Raw genomic sequence first — 20,279 nt, 5'->3', positions numbered from 1 at the left:
GCCTTTTGTTTCATGTCTTATTTATGTTTATTGGTATATGTACTATCGAGTGATCAACTATCTGAGAGTAGATGTCAAAGGGGATAGAAAAAGAAAGAAGCCTCCAAGTCCAAGATACCGTAAAACTCCTCTTCCTCGTACGATAGACGAAATGTTCGTCGTGATGCATGTACACGCTGCAGTACGCATACGTCGTATCTATACACATGAACCCCAGGATCGAGCCGGCCGAATCGTTTTTTTGCTGTACCTGAGCAAAAACACACAATTGACTGCTGGAATCCGCACCCTCATTCCATACCCACATACTTGAACCACAGCGGTCGACAATCCTCACGATTCAACCACTTCTCACCGTCGGTAAAGCGACCGGCGACGCAGCCCGAGCACTTTGGATTGTTCGGACAATTGAAAAAGGGAATGTGCTGGTATCCGATATCGCGGAACCAATGGATCTTATTCTTATCTTCGAACAAGCCGAGCGCCACGCTGTGGACAGGGGCGTCGCCCCAGCGCTCATAGAAGAAACCACCAGCGCGATCGAGATGGTCAAAGTAATCGCGGTATTTTTTGCTACGCCAGAAGCTCAAGTCACCGACTTCGAAGTTGGACCAGAAGTGGCAGGTTGAGTAGCCGTGGGCTTTTTTGTAGTTGTCGGGGCGGCGCTTGCTATCTTCGAGCCACTCCCGCGCGTTGTTTGGATGAACGTAGTCTGGGTTGTCTTGGATGAATTTCTCTGTCTCAGGCCAGAGGGTTGCGACGCTGTCCGGGCTGTCGTAGATGTTGATGTTGAAGCCGTAGGTTTTGTTGTGATCTTGCATCCATGCGAAGACGTCGTAGTCGACGTCGCAGAAGAAGTGGACGTTGGGTTCGACTCTCCAGTAGTACTGCACGTCTTTCAATGCAGGGTGTTCACTGAACATGCCGCTGTTCCATCGACACATTTGATGATATGACTTTTTGCCCATGTATTGTACGCCGAGTGATTCTAGGAGCGATACAGACTCTTGGTATAGGTCCATGTTTATCCACGACGGCACATCCCAGTGCTCAGCGGGAACGAGCTCGTACCGCACTTCGGCGTTGGTGGCTGCGCGTGTAGCCTTTTTAAATTCTTCGGTAAATGGCTTATCGTTGAAGAAGGTCCACGGATAGTTGAACTTATGATTCCACGTGCGCTCGAGATCGCGCATACTCTGAAGCATATCCTCAAGTTCTTCATTGCGGACCAAACTGAGAATTGTGGCGTTGATGCGTGCGCTTTTCGGGTTATTGGGGGCATAGTTATCGCCGTCGACTCGTCGCAGTGGCTCGGGGGGTTCGCCAGACGCTGCAAGTAACAATTAGAACCCATACTCTACAGTTAAGAAAGTAAGAGATATCCTTACGGTCTAATTGAGGATCGTGATCCCAATCCCCAAGTTGGTTGCTCGGAAGCTTGTTCGGAATCTGTATGGGCGTCTCGGAACCGGGCGTCCTGAGAATCTGAACGAATAGATACAAAAACACACAGATAGTGGCGCCAGCCAAGTAGCGTACGCCCTTGGGAAGCGCCATTTTGAAAAGCGCGGGTGTTGGCTGTAGGGTTGGGACAAGAGTCCCGTCCTGAAAAGTCGCTGGGACGTTACATGTTGTGTTCCACGCAAGTAGTGACGCGGACGGGCAGGGACGCTAGTACACGATAGGGAAAGTGGAAAATGTGGGTCATGCCACGTGCAATTTGATGCAGCTGAGGCGGCTAGCCATGTCCAGATGGTTCAGGTAATAGATAAAATGATTGCATTGCAGAATAGACATGTACGTAGGAAAATTAACATAGCATGATACACCCCACCGAAACTCCAACTCAATGAATTCTGACATCAACCACTGTTGGCGAAATACACTTGCCAGGCAGATATCCTGCTCCCACACGCTCGTATATTGTCTCCCCAGCGCGGCCCTTGTGTCCTGCCACTGCGACAATCAAAACGTAGTGCCTTCGTGTCTCCGGTGACGGACTGCCTTTGGCCTTCCCCAGCACTACACAGAGTGTTTTCGGCATCGAAGATCTATTCGGAGTGTCGAAGATCAGCTCACCCTCGCTCAATACTGCAGCGCCAAGGTCGTACTCTCGTGCTGAAGCAACCAATGCCATATTCGCAATGCTGATATCGGTGTTGGATATGTTGCTGGGAGGATTTGTTGACCACGGGGATTGCAAGTCCTCCCACTCGTAGTTTCCGAAATCTGGCTGCAGGTAGTCTATTCCTCCAGTGTATGCCATCCATGACCACGAAGGCACAGTTGGTAGAACGCTTTCGCTGGGGAAGTGGATTCGCGTCAGACTCCTGGTGTCGACACCGCGTCGCCACAAGAGACTACGCCGGAGCAGACCCCGCGTCACTCCCTCATCGAAGACTCCAAACCCACCCTTGACATACATTGTACGGAGAAGACGTTGCTGCAGGCCGTCTATAGCTGTGGGTCTATCGTACGCTTTGGTGAGCCCTAGACGCGAATACTTGCGATAGAGCTCCTGGCAGCGAAGAATCCTTTCTCCTTGACTTGCACTAGAAAGTATGTGTGGAAAATCTGGATCTCCCAAAAAGGCTGCAAGTTTACTATTTTCAATAGTCAGCCTAGGCAAACGCAAACCCTGTATCATGTGCTTACTTGCTTAGCGTTGTCGAGGTTTCGCATCGAACCCCTTCACCGCATTCAAAATACGTCTGATGTTCAGTAAAGAACAGCGTCCTGCGAGCAAGGGCATGTTCTTGTAGTACCCACCCACGAGCATGCAGCTCGCCATCAAGAACATGTTTTTTGAAGTCATCAATGTTCTGGCAAATGTAGAAAGGGGCTTGTTCTTTACCCCCACGACGCAAGCCAACATAATCTCTGCGGTTGCGTCGTTTCAAGAATCCGGAGTGATGGTCCGCGGCGCAGCTCGCTGCAATCACGCAGTACGCACCACTGTAGACTTCCTCCATCCGCTTAGCCTCTTTTGCAAAGTCGCCACCCGGCCCTTGTATCACGCATAGGGAATCGATCCAGAGGTATCGTCGTCCCAACGCACGCGTGACTGTCACCGCGTCCTTGAATGTGTTTGGCAAAGAGCTCAAATCCATACCATCAAGATGAGCTTGAAGAGTTTCTGTGGTAGTTGAGAAATGCCTGGATCCCCATCTATGCGACAAAGCCACCCATTCTCCAGTGTCTTCAGCTCCAGTCACCCAGAGGCGAATCATGCTGTCGCCATCCACACCCACATCGAGCAATCTGGTCGGCAATCGTGATTTCACATTGTTTCTAAACTGTAGAGAAGGCCCACACGGATGTTTCTGATCACAGTAGTCAAGCCAATTTTTGACAACCTGAAGATGGACAACGCTGCCAGCATCTGGAAGGGCAACGAATCCCACCTGGATGTCAGTACTTGGTGGTAACTGCTGTCGAGGATCGCGAACGACGGAGAGAACGGGATATCCACTGCTCTTAATCTTCAAAAATGGACCAGTACGGTCAAACTTGATGATTGGAGATGCCGCTTCGCCGTGCCTGATAGCAGTGTTCAAAAGTAGGGGACACAGATCGCATGTTTGGGCGAGTGCGTTTGCTTTCAGGGCTTGGCTGTCGTATGATATTGAGAAACCAGGACTCAGAACCTGTTCTTGAAATCTTGCGCAATCTGTGCAGAGTACTGTTGCTACTTCGTGATGACTTTGGTCATGTGAATTCGCAGTTGTGAGCGCTGGACGTAAGTCCAATGCGACGCTGTTGCCAGATGAATACTTCCAGTCGTTTTCATCAAGCTCTGGAGAGGCATAGTTGACCTACATAGAGCAACATTAGTCATTTCAGAACAATTTACTAAATCCTGGGGATACCTACTCTCTTTTGGTAGGGAGCAGAAAGACCCTGACTCGCTGAGTTCGAAGTTTCTGTATACGTACCGAGATCTCCATCAGTAGTATCGTAACTTGATGCAATGAATTGAGAAGTGGAATATGATGCGGAGAGGCTTTCGGGGATTGAGTGACGTGATCCATTGATACACCAGTAGGTTTCGTCTTCATCTTCTGCATCGATGTGTTCTAGTCGTTTCCGGAACTCATCCGCAAGGAATCGACTTTCACCTGCAGGCTCAGGTTCAGGCGGTAAGGGAGTCATAGTGTTCACAGCCTCCTCTGCTGGGGTCAGACTAAATGAAGGTAGGCCTTGTGCTGGATTCTCAACGAAGCTCAAAACGTTTTCGTCAACCGTCGACTTTTCAGACGTCATAATACCAGAGCCATGCATATTCGGAATATGGGATGCAGAATCTTGACGAGGTTTCGCAGGGACTTCTGATATTGTCGTACCAAGCCTCGCCCGAAGTCTGACAACAAGCAGACCAGTCTTCACAAGTTCCAGGAGATCCCCGAGTGCAGTAGTACCAACTTGGCACTTAGGGTCGTCTGCCATCACGTCCATCCAGCGCGTCACAACGCTGTGTACTGAAGCAATCTTCTTTCCGTTGACCACATGAATCTCGTAGAAACTGTCGTTGCCTAATTCGTTGTGAAACCGAGTAACTGACTCTTCCCCATACAAAAGCCAAATGATGAGCTCCAGGGTAATGCAGCCCATAGCCCATATGTCGTATAGCCGTGAGCGTCGTTTGGTTGTGTGACCTAGATATTGAGACTTGATTCCTGTCTCTACTTCTGGGGCTTCGTATCGCCGAGTACCATACTTGGCTGCTGTCTTGCTAGGACGCATTACCGTGGCTTGGTCGTGTTGCCGTGCCTCGCCCCAATCACCAATTTTGAATGTTCCTACTGATCCTCCATCGTTGAAAACAAGAATGTTCTCCGGTTTCAGGTCGCCATGTCGATACGAAGCACCGGTTTTGTTCAAGTTGTGGGCAGCTTCAAGTGCTTTCGCGAGTCCCAAGATCTGTTTGATAACATCTTTGACGAGGCGTGCTGTCATAATGGGAAAAGGCATCCTTTTCCAAAGGCTGCAAAGATTTCCACCATCTGCCCATTCAAACATCAAATAGTACTCTTCCTCGCCTTGTTCTTTCCGGCGTCGAAAAGCCGTGATGAAATGGACGATATGGTCTTGGTTTAGTTGATTCATTGTCCGAAGTGCTCTGACTTCTTGTTCCCAGTGTTGGGCTACCTCTTCGGCGTCATCCTTGGCCTGTATCTCTTTCACTGCAAAGGAAGTGTCTTCTGGTAGTGCCTGCTCAAGTGTCAAAAGCCATACTAGCACCGAATTGGTTCCATCGAAGCTACTTACCGGGTTTAGGTGGTTTCGGTGCACTACATATTGAGACACCACGCCAAAGGAACCCCTTTTCGAATCGACTTTCTTTGAAATAAAGGGCAAAATATGAGACTCCTCCAGGTCATGGTTGTATTCGGTGGTTGAGAAGACTGGGGCTTCGAACTGCCACTGTTTCTCAAAGAACTCTGGGACCCAGTCTCTTTTCCCCAAGTCCTGCTGATTCGTGATGGGTAGTGAATTGTCATCAATGCCCTTCCTTTTCAATGACCTCATTACCTGCATCAAATCCTTTGGGTTCATGTATAACACGATGGCAAACACCTTCTTGGCACGTGTCTTGATGAACTCTATCATCTCACCATCCCTCTTCGAGCATGGTGTACCTATATCTAGAGATATCTTGATCTTTTCCTCTGTGATTATGTCCTGGATATTGCCTTCCGGAACAAATCTGAGTGGGGTTTTCTCGAAAGCGCTCTTCACAAGCTTGTCCGTGATCAAGGGTCGTAGCTCTAGTCCTGGGCCTGTCTCTTCGTCGGACTCTGACTCGTCAGACTCATTGTCAGATACAGCTATGGAATTATCGCTCGTGGCCACTGGATATTCGGTGGTGGCTGTAGAACCAGTAGTCATGGTCATAGAATCGACGGCCATGGCCATGTGTGGCCAGAAAAAGAGGAATCTCGGGTAATGGAGATGGACGACTTGAAAACGGAGAACAAATGCAATGACTGATATGATGGATTTTGCCAAGTACCGATGAGTATGGTCTCTTATCATGAAATTCTACATCACTAACCCCATCTCATGCTTTATAGCATGCCAGATGCAACCTGAATGCCACGGAGCTGTCGTTGACTCATTGAAGTTCAACCAAACTCACAAAAGACATGCAAGGCTGAAGCTGAATGTGCATGAGTCCTTCAAAGGATGAGAAAACGCCAATCGAACTCTCCAGGGTCCAATCAGCAAACGGACCAGGCGGAAATGAACCAGCCGGAAGAGGTGCTGCTGCTGGGCACATAGCCGAGATGAGAGCATGTTATCGCGGCGTCTACACCGGAGCATCGCCTATGGCGACCAGCTGAGTTGCAATCGCCAAGGATAACTCTCTGAAGGAGGCAAAGTGTGAAACTGGAGGTGGCGATGGTGGGGGGCCAGTAGTCGCAAGGCTGAACAACAGCCGTGGTATATTCGATGAAGAACACTCAAATGACACAACTGAGAGTATTTCCAAGTGTAAGCGATCATTTTACAGTTGTTTGATTATATATAGTAAAAAGCTTTTGTGAACTATCCTGAGGTGGGTTTCGGTTGCGAAAGTCGCTGTTGCTCGATGATGTTTGGTTTTGTGAGAACCAGCAATGCACGGCCCAAGCTCCAACCACCTGCCTATACTAGTGAACGCTTGCCTTGATAGCCACCCTGACTGCCACCGACCTTCCTTCACACCACACCATCCGTCAGCTGCATATGCAATTTCAAATCGCTTGTTCCATCCTGAACCATTGTCGAGTGGCTGCATCATGCTGCGCTCACAGCTTTGTCTTCTACCAATAGGAACGCATACATAACCGACCCTCTACCACCACCTCCGTGCTGGTTATGTTATCACCGACACTCATCGAGATCCATCTTCACGAGAACAATTAATCAGCATGATTGCGGCTGCGGACGTAAAGACATAGCCTTACCTGCGTCAGTTTCTCGCAGCTTTGGATAATATAGGTGTTATGCATCATCTGCATTATGAATTAGCGAACTTCAACCACGCCGCGTTCTAGATTTTTGCCCACATGTACATCGAACCCGCAAGGAAACTTCAGCTCCAGCTTTTTTACCAGCTTTTCCGGGTCGATACCAATAACGCCAACCTTTTGCTCGTCATTTCGGCAAGGCGACTTGGTAGTTGATTGTGGGAGTGTTCGTCGTTTCTTTAAGGGTTTGGGAAAAGACCTCTTAAGCATCCGAAATAGGCCACCCATTGTTATTGTCACTGGAAGATTGCACAGGTCCTTCTCGCGGGATCCCACCTGAAATAAGTTCTTCTAGTCTTCAACCCCGAGATGGCCTCATGGGATCAAGCCACTGGGCTGAGCAACCGTTCATATCGCTTCTCTCTCAGCCACAGGCAATTTCGAAGAGCCAATCATGCCTGTGCCTCAGACACCAACAACTCTGGAGCTGAAACCCTGTGCCGGGCATGAACAGTGATGCGCGCGCATCATCAGATCTCAGCCTACAAGCATGCTACGCGATACGAGGTGCCACCGATCATATCGAATGGCTTTCTTCAGCATGATGCCTGAACAAGAAATGAGCGCTTACAGGTGCGACCCTCAATATGGCCACTCCGCGTGCGCCGCGGCTGCCAAAGAGTCAGACTCGCACACTGGTGTACGCATTAGGTATACTTTGTCGGTGTGGTGCAGAAATGATTAGGTCTGATCAGTCTTTCACCGGGCATTTAGGGCTGTATAATGTAAGAGCAGAATGTCAGAGCCTGAAACTTCGCCCTGGCTTCCCTGTTGCGCCCCTACAGGGATTTACAGCCGTCAGTATTGGACCCCACGCTTTAGTTCAGAAACGGGAGCCTCACCGGACTTGAAAGCTGTGCGTGTCATGATTTCTGGTAACTTTACTCGTCTTTCCCGTGTCTATTATTGCCTAAGGTATTTCTACAGCTTCAACCAAACTGTTTCAACATACATGATATGCCTAGCATGGTGGTCATGCAATGGACCTCACCAGTAGTGTGCTCTTCTCAATCTGATTTGTGTCTGCCTGAATGCCAAAATCCAGTCTTACGTAGAGATGATGAGCTAGTGGCTGACGATTGCCGCTTTTCTGAAAGAAACAATATGCAGACCCGAGTCCCGCAGCAAGGTACGTTTGAGTCGAGACCACATGTGCATAAGATAGCTGACGGTTTACGACAGATGCGACGCAACAGCTGTGCCTAAGAAGCGAGCAATCGTCTGATATCGAATCGAATAAGTTACCCAGTCGTTCACCTGACGACATGCATCTGTCAAGCAGAGACCCAACTTATTCAAATGCCAATCACGCCATAGCAGAGAGTGATGGTGACCGTAATGAAGCTCTTAGTGAAGAAAAGACTGTAATTGCGAGCCCAAGAGCTCCCAACATGCGAAAGAACGTCGTCAGCCCCGTTCTGTTCATACAAAAATGGGCACGGACGCATTTACCCCAGGATGCGCCAATAGCTCAGCTACCGAAGAAGCTCGCAGAAGCTACAGTTAAAACGCACTTCCAGCATAGATTTATACCGAACAGTCATGTCAGGGATATTGTCACAGCTGAAGCAGTACGGATCGAGCTCGAAAAGTCAAACTATTCAACCTTTCGGAGAATTCACAAAAACCCAGTTACTACCGAAGACCATTCAGCATATAAGAAAATCCTTACCATCTTGTACCTCATAAAGAAGCCATCTAAGATTCGGATGTTTGTTACCTGTGGTGTCTGCGACAAGGATCTGCCACTAGTCATATACCAAGGCTCGAATAGACCGCATTGTTTGCCTGAACTGAGAAGTCGGGACAATGATTCGGCCCTCCCTATTATATTCAGAAGACGAGACTACACAGATGATTTCTTTCATAGCCAGTGGAGAGTTCTCGCTCCTGTATTTGCTAGAGATGAAGAGGGCCGCGATCCACGCATCGTTCTTGAGCCCGAAGTAATCTTACCTTTCATCTCTCATTCCAAAATCACAGAAGGTGGGTTTAGCAACATTTACAAGACTGAAATACACCCTGACCATCATAGTCTGGGCACAAATAGTGTAGGTAGCTTTCCTCCGTTCTGGCTAGACTGCAACCTAATAACATTAATAATTCACTAGGGAAATGTCTTCGCCATCAAAGAACTGAAGTCAAGTGATCAGGAAGCATTTAGTCAAGAAGCTACCGTTCTAGACAGAATTTCAAACAAGCGACATGCTCATAAACATCTGATCACTCTATTAACCACTTTTCAGTACGCCAAAAAGTTTCATTTCATATTCCCATGGGCGGATGCTGATCTTTTTGAATTCTGGAAACGACACGAAAAGCCACCCAGTGGCGAGATGATGGACATGTGGATCATAGAGCAATGTCGTGGCCTTGCAGATGCTCTCAACAGTATACACAGATATGCGACAACATCAGGAACAACATTGTTCAATGTCTTCCATTTGACCGAACAGGTGGACGACGACAAGAAAAAACGACTCATCCGAACCGACAGTGCGGGCAACGATCATCACCTCCGCAGTCTGTTTGGCCGCCACGGAGATATCAAGCCAGAAAACATCCTTTGGTATCCCTGCGAAAACTCAACGGGAGGTCACGGCGTTCTCAAAATTGCCGATTTCGGTGTGGTGCGCTTCAACACGGTGAATTCCTGGGAAACCCATAAGACTGGTCGAATTCCAAACACTCAGACGTATCGTTCACCTGAGATGGATCTCGACGGAAACCCGACTACAGCCTGCGATGTTTGGGCTTTGGGATGCGTCTTTCTTGAATTCGTTACCTGGTATTGTGGAGGCAACAAATTGGTAGAATGGTTTGGCAAGCGGCGTTTGGTCAAGGATCCGCGGGTTGCAAACATGGAGACCGACACCTTCTTCATCCTGTATATTGAACAAGGACAGATAAAAGCCAAAGTGAAGCCTGCTGTTATCGAAGTAAGACCTCCTCATTCTTCTCCCCCAGTGCTTTGATTCATACCTACCCTACCGCACTATGCACGCAGAATGGATGCGGTAAACATGTCATCCATTGAATGCCTTCTCTTTTCACATCGCTAACTAGACTCAGGTAATCGAAACGCTACAGGCAAATAAAACCTGCACGCGCGAATGCAGAGAACTTCTTGACATGATCCAGGCAGACATGTTAGTCGTGCAGCAACAAGAAGCACCCACGAAAGAGGACAATGATGTATCAAGATCCCAAGAGGCGCTCTTTTCGAGTACACACAATCGAACGCGGTTGGGTGGTGTTCGAAGAAAGAGCTGCGGAGACATCTGGCGCAAAATAGGTGACATTGAGTCTATTCGTGACCAAAAAGAAGGATTAACGCGGTACGACACGTTTGTACCGGCGTCACCTGTTGCCGAGAGTCACTACATGTGGTCCCCAAAGACTCAACTGGCTAGTGCGATGAACGCACTTGAGATATCTTCAGGCGGATGAGCAATCACTTAGCAGTCTCAACAGTCTACGAGCTACTGTAGTTGGCAATCAACCATACTCGATTGCATCACGCACATCCCACATACAGAAACGAAACCCTAGCCTACGAGAGTCGACAACTACTCTCCGTATGCCACACCATCTCGAGGAAGCAGCGACTCCCCCAAGCGCTTAGCAACACTCCAACGCAAGGAACTTGGCTGGCGAGCCACTTGCCATCCTTCGCCCGAAATCATGTACCGTAGTTCCTCGCATTAGGCCGAATTTAACACAGCACCAGGACATCAACCTTGTCCTGTGTAAGACGGTGCACCGCCACCCGAGACACAATACTGTATCGCCGATCTCTCTAGATAACAGAGTCACGACATCTCTCTCTTCGTTTTTATGAAGATGCACGGGAAAACGCACAAACAAACGCCAACCAATTTCACACCGTTTGTACAATTATTTTGTTTGCCTCATTTCTTATATACCCAATCTCAATTCCGTTATTTAGCTCCCAACCAAGTTCATTTTTTGTCACATCAATCAAATTTCAAAGAGCAAAAAAAGATGTTCGGTAAGGCAAATGAACAACTAGTGTCTAATCCAAAAATCAACTTTGTTTACATCTATTCATATACTCCGTGACATGATCATCCCATCCATCTATACTCTCAAACTTTCTCAATGCTACATCAACCTCAACCCCTCCGGATCTCCCAGTCCACTCACAATCTGACATCAAATCTAATGCTCGTGCCCATGATGCTCATGTCCCGCGCCCTTATCTCCAAAATCGACCTTCCACCCCCTCGTAACAAAAACGCGGGGGTCCCTCACAACAGCAAACGCCGCCTTCTTGCCCTGTGCAGGATGGAATTCCAGAGGCACAGATTTCTTCCTACGTGTTTCCTTTTCACCCTCCTGCATAACCACAACCTCATGCTTGTCCTTCCAAGCCTTAGGTGCACCGACAATAATAATCTTTTCAACACGGACATTCTCCATGGTCTTGAGGTACTTCTCGCACTTGACGGTGCGCTGGTTGGTGTCGAGGTTGGAGGAGGTGAGGATTTGGCGGGCGCCGTCGAAGGAGAAGCGGCGGTGGATGAAGGCGCCCATTTCGTAGTCGAAGGTTTCGCCGTCATCGAGGTAGAGAGTGCCAACGGCGTTGCCGTTTTTGTCAAGGTTGACGACGAGGGTGAAGGGGTCGTATTTCATGAGGCCGGATGAGCGGCGGGGACGGTCGCGGCGGGGGATGATGTTCCCGCCTTGCATGAGGAGAGGAATCTTTTCGAGAGGGGCAGGGACGGTGTGGTGGCCTTTGCCGCTGTAGATGGTGTAGTCGAAGTAGTCGTAGTAGGGCTGGTCGTCTGCGATGTAGACAGAGACGCTGTCAGCGCCCTCCTTGGTGACTGGTTTAGCGAGAAGTCCAGTGGAGCCGATGTATAGCTGGTCATCAACCTCAAAGCCAGCCTCGTCATCTGGATGAACCCAAAAGTTTGGACGGATGATTGGAGCACCAGTCACGTGAGCTTCACGGAAGGCAGTGTACCAAGCAGGGAGCAGCTGGTATCGCAAGCGAAGAGCTTGGGTGATAATCTCAGTGTATGGTGATCCAGGGATGTAGGGCTCACGACGACGAGTGTCGATATGAGCATGGCCACGGAAGAATGGGTAATAGATACCGGCTTGGTACCATCGGGTCAACAATTCCTTGCTGGGGTTACCGAAGAAACCTCCGACATCTGCACCTCCGAAGGGGAAACCAGAGATACCCTGGTTCAGAACCATGGGGATGGAAGCCTCAAGATGAGGCCAATCTGCTTGGTTGTCGCCAGTCCACATGGCTGCAGAGCGCTGACTGCCTGAGTAGAAGGCACGAGTGAGGACAAAAGGACGGCGGAGCTCACCCTTCTTACGCTCAGTGATAGCCTGGTATGTCGCATTGTGGAAGGTCATGCCATTGATGTTGTGTACATCGCGGTGCTCCCAGTTACCGTGATGCAGGTTGTCCTTGGGCATAGTAGTCTCAGGGCCGTTGAACACAGACGGCTCGTTCATATCGTTCCAGATGAAAGTGTTAGGAGCGGTTCCCTTGAACTTGTCATACTTGAACAAAGTCTTCCACCACTCAACAGCAGCCGGGTTGAAGCAGTCGATCCACATGGAAGAGCCAGGCCAGCACCATCCATCGTAATGGTTGCCCTCCTTGTTCTTGACAGCTAGATCCTTCTTCTTGAGTTCGTCGATTACTGGGTAGTCATTGGTATTCTTGATGTGCGGATCAATAATAGCAACCAACTTTCTTTCACGCTTGTCAAGCTGTTGTAGCATTCCATCGGGATTAGGGAACGTAAGAGGGTCCCAAGTGAAGTACTTCTTCTCCTGTGTATATTCAATATCGAGCCAGATGACATCGTACGGGATGTTGAACTTGTCAAATCGTCGATCAACGTCCTTAACGTCTTCATCGGTGACATAGTTCCATCGGCACTGATGGTAGGCAATGGCAAAAGACTGGGGCATAGCAGTGTAGCCGGTGAGCTCACCATACTGCCGAGTGAGATCCTGAGGGGTCGGGCCAAGGAAGACGAAGACGTCCAACAGACCGCTCTCAGACATCCAGTGAGTTTGTGTGTCAGTGTGACCCTCAACACCAAGGGCTAGAGGGTTCGCAGTGTTTCTCTTCTTGGTGACATCAATCCAGGTCTCAGCAGCGTTCAGCCAGAAGACACCGACGGTTGAGCCCTTGCGATGGGCTTGCATGAAGGGAATGGCGCCATAGAGAGTCATAGGGCTGTCCATCTCGTATTCAAAGACATCGGCATTGTACAGACGGTACGGCTCAGTGTAGGCGTTGTCGCCGCCCCTGTTACATGTCAATTATGATTGGTAAGGGTTTGTTGTTGGTACATACCGTGTAGTCTTGAGTGAGAGTCTGGTTGCGTGCTCAGGAATACCAAAGACATGTGCGTAGCCTGGAAAAGAGATGTCGAGTGCAACAGCTTCAGGGCCCCTGGGCTTGCTGTCGGTGTTACCACCGAAACTCTCTTCCCACCATGTGCTCTCGTCTTCGCTGGGTTGCTCAACCTTCTTCTCTTCTTCTTTGACTTCTTCTTTGGCTTCTTCTTTGACTTCTTCACCTTCCTTCTTTTCTTCGGCAGGTTTCTCGATCTTTGGTCTCCAGTGCTCCACATTCATATAACCACGCTCATTGAACTTGACCTGAGTCTCTCCTTCCCTCTGGAACTCGATGCCGAATGGTGCATGTCGAATGATAGCTTGGTGTCTTCCGCCTTTGCCATAGACGATCTTGGTGTATCCTTGCTCAGCATCTGGACTGAATGCAGCACCGGTAGAAGGAGTCAGTCCTCCAACAAGAGCCCATTTGGAGGCTTCGTTGTATCGTTCCTTCCTTGCTTTGCTATCGTGACGGAGCTCGATGTTACCCTTGGCCCTCTTCTCCTCGTCGAGGGTAACGCGAGCGACACCAGTCTCGAGGAAAGTAACAGTAAGCGGTAGACGAACTTTCTCCTCGCCTTCTTTGACTGTCTTGAGAACAACAGCATCCAATTGACCATTGTTGAAGGTTATTGAGGCAGGGTCGAGCGTGTAGGGGGAGCTCCAGGAGCTCGATGCAGCGACGTCATCGGCAAACTGGCGATTTCGCTTGCAGAAGCCAGATTGATCGCATGTTTTGAAGTTTTCGTGCTTGACCGAGACTGCAGCCTGTCAGCATACTATTCTTTTGGCTGTATTCATGTACCAAGAAGATGAGGCTGCCGGCCACTGCAGGGCGGGCATAGAGAGCTGCGGTGAGCTACATACCAGCTGTCCCAAACAAGCAACACACAACTGCTAGCAGTAGAAACACAGCCGTCCACCGGGGAGGCCGTTCCCGTAGATTGATCATGGCAGGCAGCTCTTGAGAACGAATTCAGAAGCCCGCCTGGAATGCCATTCACTCAGACCAATCCTCAACACTCAAGATGCCATGTGGACTTTGAGACGACGCCAAGCTCAGGGTCCAGTGCTTTTGCACAAATTCGGCATAACTTTATGCAACATTACCCCACTAGACAACGAAGGCCGCAGCAACCCCCCCTACCCCCACCTCTCAAAAAATCCAGCTCCATCTCGGTGTCCCTTCCTTTCCTTCAACCTCCACCTCTATCCAAGTATGTCTAGACCACCTGCCATTGAGCCATTGACCGAGGTCTGAAGACTAATCCCATTGACAGAACACCAAACACCACACCATCTCCACCATGACTACCGAGCAGACGTACGTTGGCACTCTCAAGAGCAAGAGCTGCTCAGGGGCGGTGAACAGCATGCTGACACAAGACATAGCTTCATCGCTGTCAAGCCTGATGGCGTCCAGGTACGTAGCAGCTAAACTCCATCTACAGTTGCTCCATTGCACTCCTGCCGCTTGCATTTCAATTGCTATGGTAGCCTGAGTTGATGGCCGGCAGAGCTTTCCAAAAAGCAAAACAAACAACTAACATGCTCAACAGCGTGGCCTCATCGGTCCCATCATCACCCGCTTCGAGAACCGCGGCTTCAAGCTTGCCGGTATCAAGATGGTTCAGCCGTCCAAGGAGCACCTCGAGAAGCACTACGAGGACCTCAAGGAGAAGCCCTTCTTCCCCGGTCTGATTGCCTGTAAGTCTCTCTCTAACCCAACCAGCGACCAATTGCGTCACTATCGCTCTCAACAATCGAGCCACGCGCTAACACGTTCCAGACATGAGCTCCGGCCCCATCTGCGCCATGGTCTGGGAGGGCCGTGATGCCGTCAAGACCGGCCGCTCCATCCTTGGTGCCACCAACCCCCTTGCCTCTGCTCCCGGCACCATCCGTGGTGACTACGCCCTCGATGTCGGCCGCAACGTCTGCCACGGCTCCGACTCTGTCGAGAACGGCAAGAAGGAGATCTCCCTCTGGTTCAAGGAGGGTGAGGTCCAGAGCTGGAAGAGTGCTCAGCACGACTGGGTCTACGAGAAGTAAATGCCTTGACAACTAAGCTGTGAGGACACTGGGCAACTTTGTAACTAGAAAGACGTAGCGAAGAGTTAGTTCGTGTCTTGCGGCCTCAATACCGCAAAGAGTGCGAGCTGGCCTAGTAGTTGCGGTTTCTCAGCGAAAGGATGCTCTAAGCTCTTCATAGGATAGACGTGGGGCTATGAGATATGACCGCATGATAAAAAGGATACAAGTAGAAGCCAATGAGACACATGAATGATCTCGAAGCACTTTATCGTTGATCGTGATGCCAATGGGATGGTGCACATAGGCGTTTACATTTTACATCCGATGCCAAGGTACTACAGGATATTTCGAGCACCTATGCATCCGCACTGCCTCCAGCAGTTCCCTTTGCCTTATCCCTACTCCTAGTCTTAACCTGACTCTCTTCCTTGTCCTGCAACTCCTGCTTGACCTTGCCCTCATACCAGACCCTCAGCCTCTCCACCTCGCGCCATTCACCCTCACCACGCTCAACCTCCGGCCCTTTGACCTCCTCCCTCGCCTTCAACTCTCCAAACGCCCCCTTCTCAGCACCCCAATCTAGTTCCCCCCACCGCCAAACACACCACGCGCTCTCATCCGCACTCACAAGCGCTGGATGCCGATTCAACGACTTTACCGCAAACGCCCTTAACAACACCACATCTCCCACACCCGCTTCCGGCAGTGCCTCGCGGTACGCACGGAAGCACTGGACAGTGGTTGTCGCAGGCCAGGAACTCGCATCGGTGATATGCAAAGTCGTATTCCAGTGCTTGGGCCCCTTTTTCGCTTTTTCATTTGCGGTTGTGGCGGAGGTGACGAGGGCGAGGATGTCTGGGTTTGCCGACGAGTGGAACTGGGAGGAGCGGTTAAGAAAGTAGGGGAGGTCTTTGAGGGGAGTGTAGTAGGAGAGAGGGGTTGAGAGGCCGATTGAAGGGGATTCTTGTGTGTCTTTCGACCCCTCGGGTTTTGAGGTGGGTTTTTCGATGAGAGTTGGGGATAGGGAGGTTGATGTCGTGTGTGTGGCTGTTTTGTTGCGGCCAGGCGTGGTTTTGGTGTCGAGAGACTTTTGCGCGCTGGGTGATGCAGATGTGGCGTCCATGTCGGCGTCCTGCTGGGAGGAACGGAGATGGGCTGATGTCGCCTGGGTGGGTTGGGGAGTTAATAACGAGTCTTGTCCTGTGGGTGCAGCAACAAAGCTTGATTGAGCTTCATTCGCAGTTTGCTGAGTTGCGTCCGGAGTCATGAGCCTTTGCCTTTGTAAAGCTGCTTGTGAGTTAAGCGTAGAGCTGCGCATGGACTCCTCAGCCTCGACTGCAGGTGCTTGTGATAGGCCTTCACTTTCACCCTGTTGTGACTTCTCTTCAGGCTTTGGATCCGCCTCACTGACCTCTTCACTCTCCTGACGCTCAGGAACATTGTACACGTTCCTTCTTGTTCTCCGCACATTGCGAGGACTTTGAGTGACCGGCTCGACAGGCCCTTTTGAACGCAGCCGCCTGCTGGGGCTTCCAGATTCAGATGTTGCAGCTTGACTGCTGTGGATCTCGACAACTGCCTTTGGCGCAGGCTTCTTTCGTCCCGTCTTGGCCTTCGACTTTGTTTTTGACTCTGGATCAGTACCCGAGAGGTATTCGATAACCGAGTCATCTTCTCTGCTTCGAGCATTGTGTTTCACAGGACTGTCAAATTCCGATTTCTGCGCCTCAGTCAAGTCTTCTAATGTATGTGCAGGCGACGCGGAATATTCGGTGTGAGTGTTCCGCTCAGTCCAGTCTTTGACAAGAACATCATTTATATGTTCATTCTCGGATGCATTTTGATCTTGTGGCAACTCGAATTTGGGAGATGATTGGTCATCCCTCTCTTTCCGAGAGCGAGCTGCAGCAAATTCTTGCTTTAAGCTTCTCTGCAAAGATTTCCGCGGGCTCTCACGGACAGTAGTAGAAACATGAGCAGGAATATTCTTCTCTGGAGACAAAAAGTCTGATCTGGTATTAATGCTGTGTGGCGAGGCCTGTGCAGCTCCCTGTGATGGAGATTTTGCCGAACGCGCGCGTGTCCGAGGAGGAGAAATGACTGAGCGCGCAATGGAACTCACAGAACCCCGGGAGCGCGTCGAGCGCGTGGTTCGAATAGAAGCAGGTGCTTCGTCCTTTACCGATGGAGTTTGGGCTTTGGCCTTGGATCTTGTGTTCTTGGTCGGCACAGTACGGGGTGTATCTACAGTCTCCACTTCATCAATATCGTGGCCCTGTTCGGCTTCAATCATAGATAGTTCGTTGGTAGACAGATTAGGAACCTCTGATACCATTGAAGCCTTGGAGTGGTCGGTTTGTGAATCGAAATGGTCTTCTATCCATTGGTGTTCCATAACCGAACCTTCCTCTGTTTGAGTATATTGTTCATCCCGGAACTCCTGTGACATGTGGTCCATTGGAAAAGCGTCCTGCAAGTAATCATCGGTAGCTTCTACAGAAGCTTCATATGAGTGGTCCATGGAGAAGGACTGCTCCACCTGATCGACATCTTCACTGGGTTCCGGTTCCTGGGATGGCGTGTGAGTTGCAGCTGGTTCATCCGGGGCTTCAGAACGAACGGAAGTTTCGGTTGCGGGATCCTGGTTTACGAACACACTGTGAGTTTCGAGGGTTGCGGGTGAAGGTTGGTCTTGATTCTGGATGAAAGTCTTTGGACTATGATGTTCGATGGGCGAGCCGTGTTTACTAGGCGAAGATTGCCGATTGTCTTTTGGTTCTTCAATAGCTCCACTTTCAGGGTGTACAGCTAGGCTAACAACTGCGTCATCCTCAGTCTCCTGGGCAGTGTGATGAGCGATGTCCTGATCGGGTTCCTCAGCACTGGAACTTTCATCGTCGCCTGAAGAAGGCATCGTTACATCCGAATCTTGGGCTTCTTCAGCAGTGTTCTGTGCCTCTGTTGCAGGCATCTCTTGAGCATTTTCGCTGGCTTTCTGAGCATCTCCTGTATTCTGAGATTTTGAGAGAGCGCCCGCATCATCAGAGGTGTTAAATGAAGTGTCTGCGATCGTAGTCGAACCTGATGCCTCTGGCACATCCTTACCTTCTTGGTCCGGCTGGGCTTCAGGTGGTGGCGACGAGAGCTCCATAGGGCGCGAAGATCCAGCGCCATCCATACCAAAAGTGAAGCGCAAAGGTGCAAAGGCTGACTCATGATTCGGGTGAAATGCGGACACGTTTGAGGAACCAATCGAGCTAAAGAAAGACGTCTCACCGATATAGCTTGCTTCGCTTGGTGGTTTTTCCTCGGCTTCGTCCTTGGCTTCCGGTTCGATAGTATGCTCATTGGCAATCAGTTGATCAAAGTAAGAGGTAGCGGTGTTTTCGCGCTCGCCAGGAAACGGTGACGGTATTGGGAGATTGGCTGAGTCCAGGGGCCGAAGAGTTGGGCTTCCAGGCTCCTTACCGATTGGGGTCAAGAGAGCAGCAGACACAGTGTTTTGGGGATCGGTTTGAATAGTGGTCAAGGTAGGAGGAGGCATGTCAATTCTTGGAGCATTGATGAGTGGCGCTGGTGATGTTTCTGCATCTTGTTCGTCTCCCTTGGGGAAAGACGTGGATGTTGGGGCTTGTTGTGGTTCCACAACCTGTCCACGGTCTTCATGTGTGTCATTCTCTGTCCGCGCTTCTGCAGCTGCATCTTCATCGCTGCCTGTAGTTTCACGCTCCATACGGTGAACCTCATCAGCATCGGGCTCGTTTGTGCTTGTACTGCCACCCTCGGCCTCTCCTTGCGCAGGATATTCTTCCTCTGTGTTGACCTCAGTGTCTACCTCGGTATCGCCACCAAAAGCGTACTGGGCGTCTGATGACAGATGCTCATCTGGAGCCGAGTAGAGCACGCTGTAGTCAGATCCGCGAACTACGCTCTCGTCTGCATCTTGCTCATTCGGTTGCGAGATAGCCTCCTCTGCTAAAATCGGTGCTTCTGTTTGGTCAGCACCTTGAGTACGCAGTGGCTTGGTTGATTTGGATACTGTGGCGGACTTTGAGGGCGAGGTAGGTGTTTGAGGGAGCTGTTCTGGGCGGCTGGGCGATGCCTCAAGCAACTCCATTTCCTCGTCCGTAGCCACATCCTCCTTCTCTGGCGAGGGTGTCCTCGCACTATATGTCCATGCCTTCCAGTCTCGATACGATTTCCTCCGTCGCTTTTTGTCGTGGCCTTCGCCTGTTTCTTCGGCTAGGGGATCGTAGGGCGGCTCGAAGAAGGGCCCGTCAGACAGGCGTGCGCGCTTCAAGAAGGCAGGAGACGAGTATTGTAGCGCTGGACTTGGAGCGGCTCGAGATTGTCGGCGGAGTGGTGATGCAGGGGCTGGAGTAGGCGGCGCATCAACGAGCTCGATATTGGCGGTCTCTTCGCTATTTCGGTAGATGCGAATGACGACTGTTTGAACATATTCCAGCTCCCAATCGATACTCTTTCCAGGCGTGCTGATGGCGCCCTCAGTGACGAATTGCGCGCCTCGCAGGCTCAAGACAACCTCATCGCCTATTCCTACGCCTGTTGTCGCAATGGCCTTTGCACTTGCGCCCGAAAAGCGAGCCCTGACCTGACCGTTCCTTCGCCTGAGCCGTAGATCTGGCTCCGCGAGTAGGAGGGCCAGCTGGCGTGCCGACGACGAGTACGGCCATATCAGCGTGACGGTGGCGCGGAAATGCTGCGATTCCACCGAGGGCAGTTCCGGGTTGAGTTGCGCAATCGGTGTCTGCTCCATGGCGCAGGTGAAGAGGCGGAGGTTGTTGTTATGAAGAATACATTACGTTACAGGGG

The 20,279-nt window shown here is 50.4% G+C and overlaps 6 protein-coding genes across 6 annotated transcripts; 2 read left to right on the top strand and 4 right to left on the bottom strand.

Annotated features, from left to right (window-relative positions):
- Positions 1–11: 11 nt before the first annotated feature.
- Positions 12–1,606, bottom strand: PSV08DRAFT_37798 (glycosyltransferase). The gene is made up of 2 exons (XM_014226439.2): positions 1,389–1,606; positions 12–1,330 (listed from the first exon to the last, which is right to left on the bottom strand). The coding sequence occupies exons 1-2, from the start codon at positions 1,555–1,557 to the stop codon at positions 291–293; spliced, it is 1,209 nt and encodes a 402-aa protein (XP_014081914.1). The 5' UTR covers positions 1,558–1,606; the 3' UTR covers positions 12–290.
- A 240-nt stretch (positions 1,607–1,846) lies between these two features.
- PSV08DRAFT_221292 (uncharacterized protein) lies at positions 1,847–5,916 on the bottom strand (the record flags this gene model as incomplete). The annotated part of the gene is made up of 5 exons (XM_014226440.1): positions 1,847–2,603; positions 2,656–3,796; positions 3,870–5,211; positions 5,269–5,796; positions 5,827–5,916. 5 exons carry the CDS (start codon positions 5,914–5,916, stop codon positions 1,847–1,849), a joined length of 3,858 nt encoding a protein of 1,285 aa, XP_014081915.1.
- A 2,201-nt stretch (positions 5,917–8,117) lies between these two features.
- Positions 8,118–10,514, top strand: PSV08DRAFT_200555 (kinase-like domain-containing protein; the record flags this gene model as incomplete). Its single annotated transcript, XM_014226442.1, has 4 exons — positions 8,118–8,142; positions 8,196–9,064; positions 9,125–9,952; positions 10,086–10,514. The coding sequence occupies 4 exons, from the start codon at positions 8,118–8,120 to the stop codon at positions 10,461–10,463; spliced, it is 2,100 nt and encodes a 699-aa protein (XP_014081917.1). The 3' UTR covers positions 10,464–10,514.
- Positions 10,515–10,999: 485 nt separating this feature from the next.
- Positions 11,000–14,423, bottom strand: PSV08DRAFT_221288 (glycoside hydrolase). The gene is made up of 3 exons (XM_014226443.1): positions 14,280–14,423; positions 13,369–14,173; positions 11,000–13,320 (listed from the first exon to the last, which is right to left on the bottom strand). The coding sequence occupies exons 1-3, from the start codon at positions 14,362–14,364 to the stop codon at positions 11,196–11,198; spliced, it is 3,015 nt and encodes a 1,004-aa protein (XP_014081918.1). The 5' UTR covers positions 14,365–14,423; the 3' UTR covers positions 11,000–11,195.
- Positions 14,424–14,692: 269 nt separating this feature from the next.
- PSV08DRAFT_221285 (nucleoside diphosphate kinase) lies at positions 14,693–15,706 on the top strand. The gene is made up of 4 exons (XM_014226444.2): positions 14,693–14,736; positions 14,805–14,835; positions 14,972–15,119; positions 15,202–15,706. Exons 1-4 carry the CDS (start codon positions 14,720–14,722, stop codon positions 15,462–15,464), a joined length of 459 nt encoding a protein of 152 aa, XP_014081919.1. The 5' UTR covers positions 14,693–14,719; the 3' UTR covers positions 15,465–15,706.
- A 24-nt stretch (positions 15,707–15,730) lies between these two features.
- Positions 15,731–20,223, bottom strand: PSV08DRAFT_200546 (uncharacterized protein; the record flags this gene model as incomplete). Its single annotated transcript, XM_014226445.1, has 1 exon — positions 15,731–20,223. The coding sequence occupies one exon, from the start codon at positions 20,221–20,223 to the stop codon at positions 15,802–15,804; it is 4,422 nt and encodes a 1,473-aa protein (XP_014081920.1). The 3' UTR covers positions 15,731–15,801.
- Positions 20,224–20,279: the final 56 nt, after the last annotated feature.

Source organism: Bipolaris maydis (genome assembly GCF_028858645.1).
Source record: "Bipolaris maydis strain C4 unplaced genomic scaffold PSV08scaffold_5, whole genome shotgun sequence".
NCBI classification, from domain to species: domain Eukaryota; kingdom Fungi; phylum Ascomycota; class Dothideomycetes; order Pleosporales; family Pleosporaceae; genus Bipolaris; species Bipolaris maydis.
The sequence above is the reverse complement of the archived record's forward strand: the minus strand, read 5'-3'. Positions and strand labels throughout refer to the sequence as shown.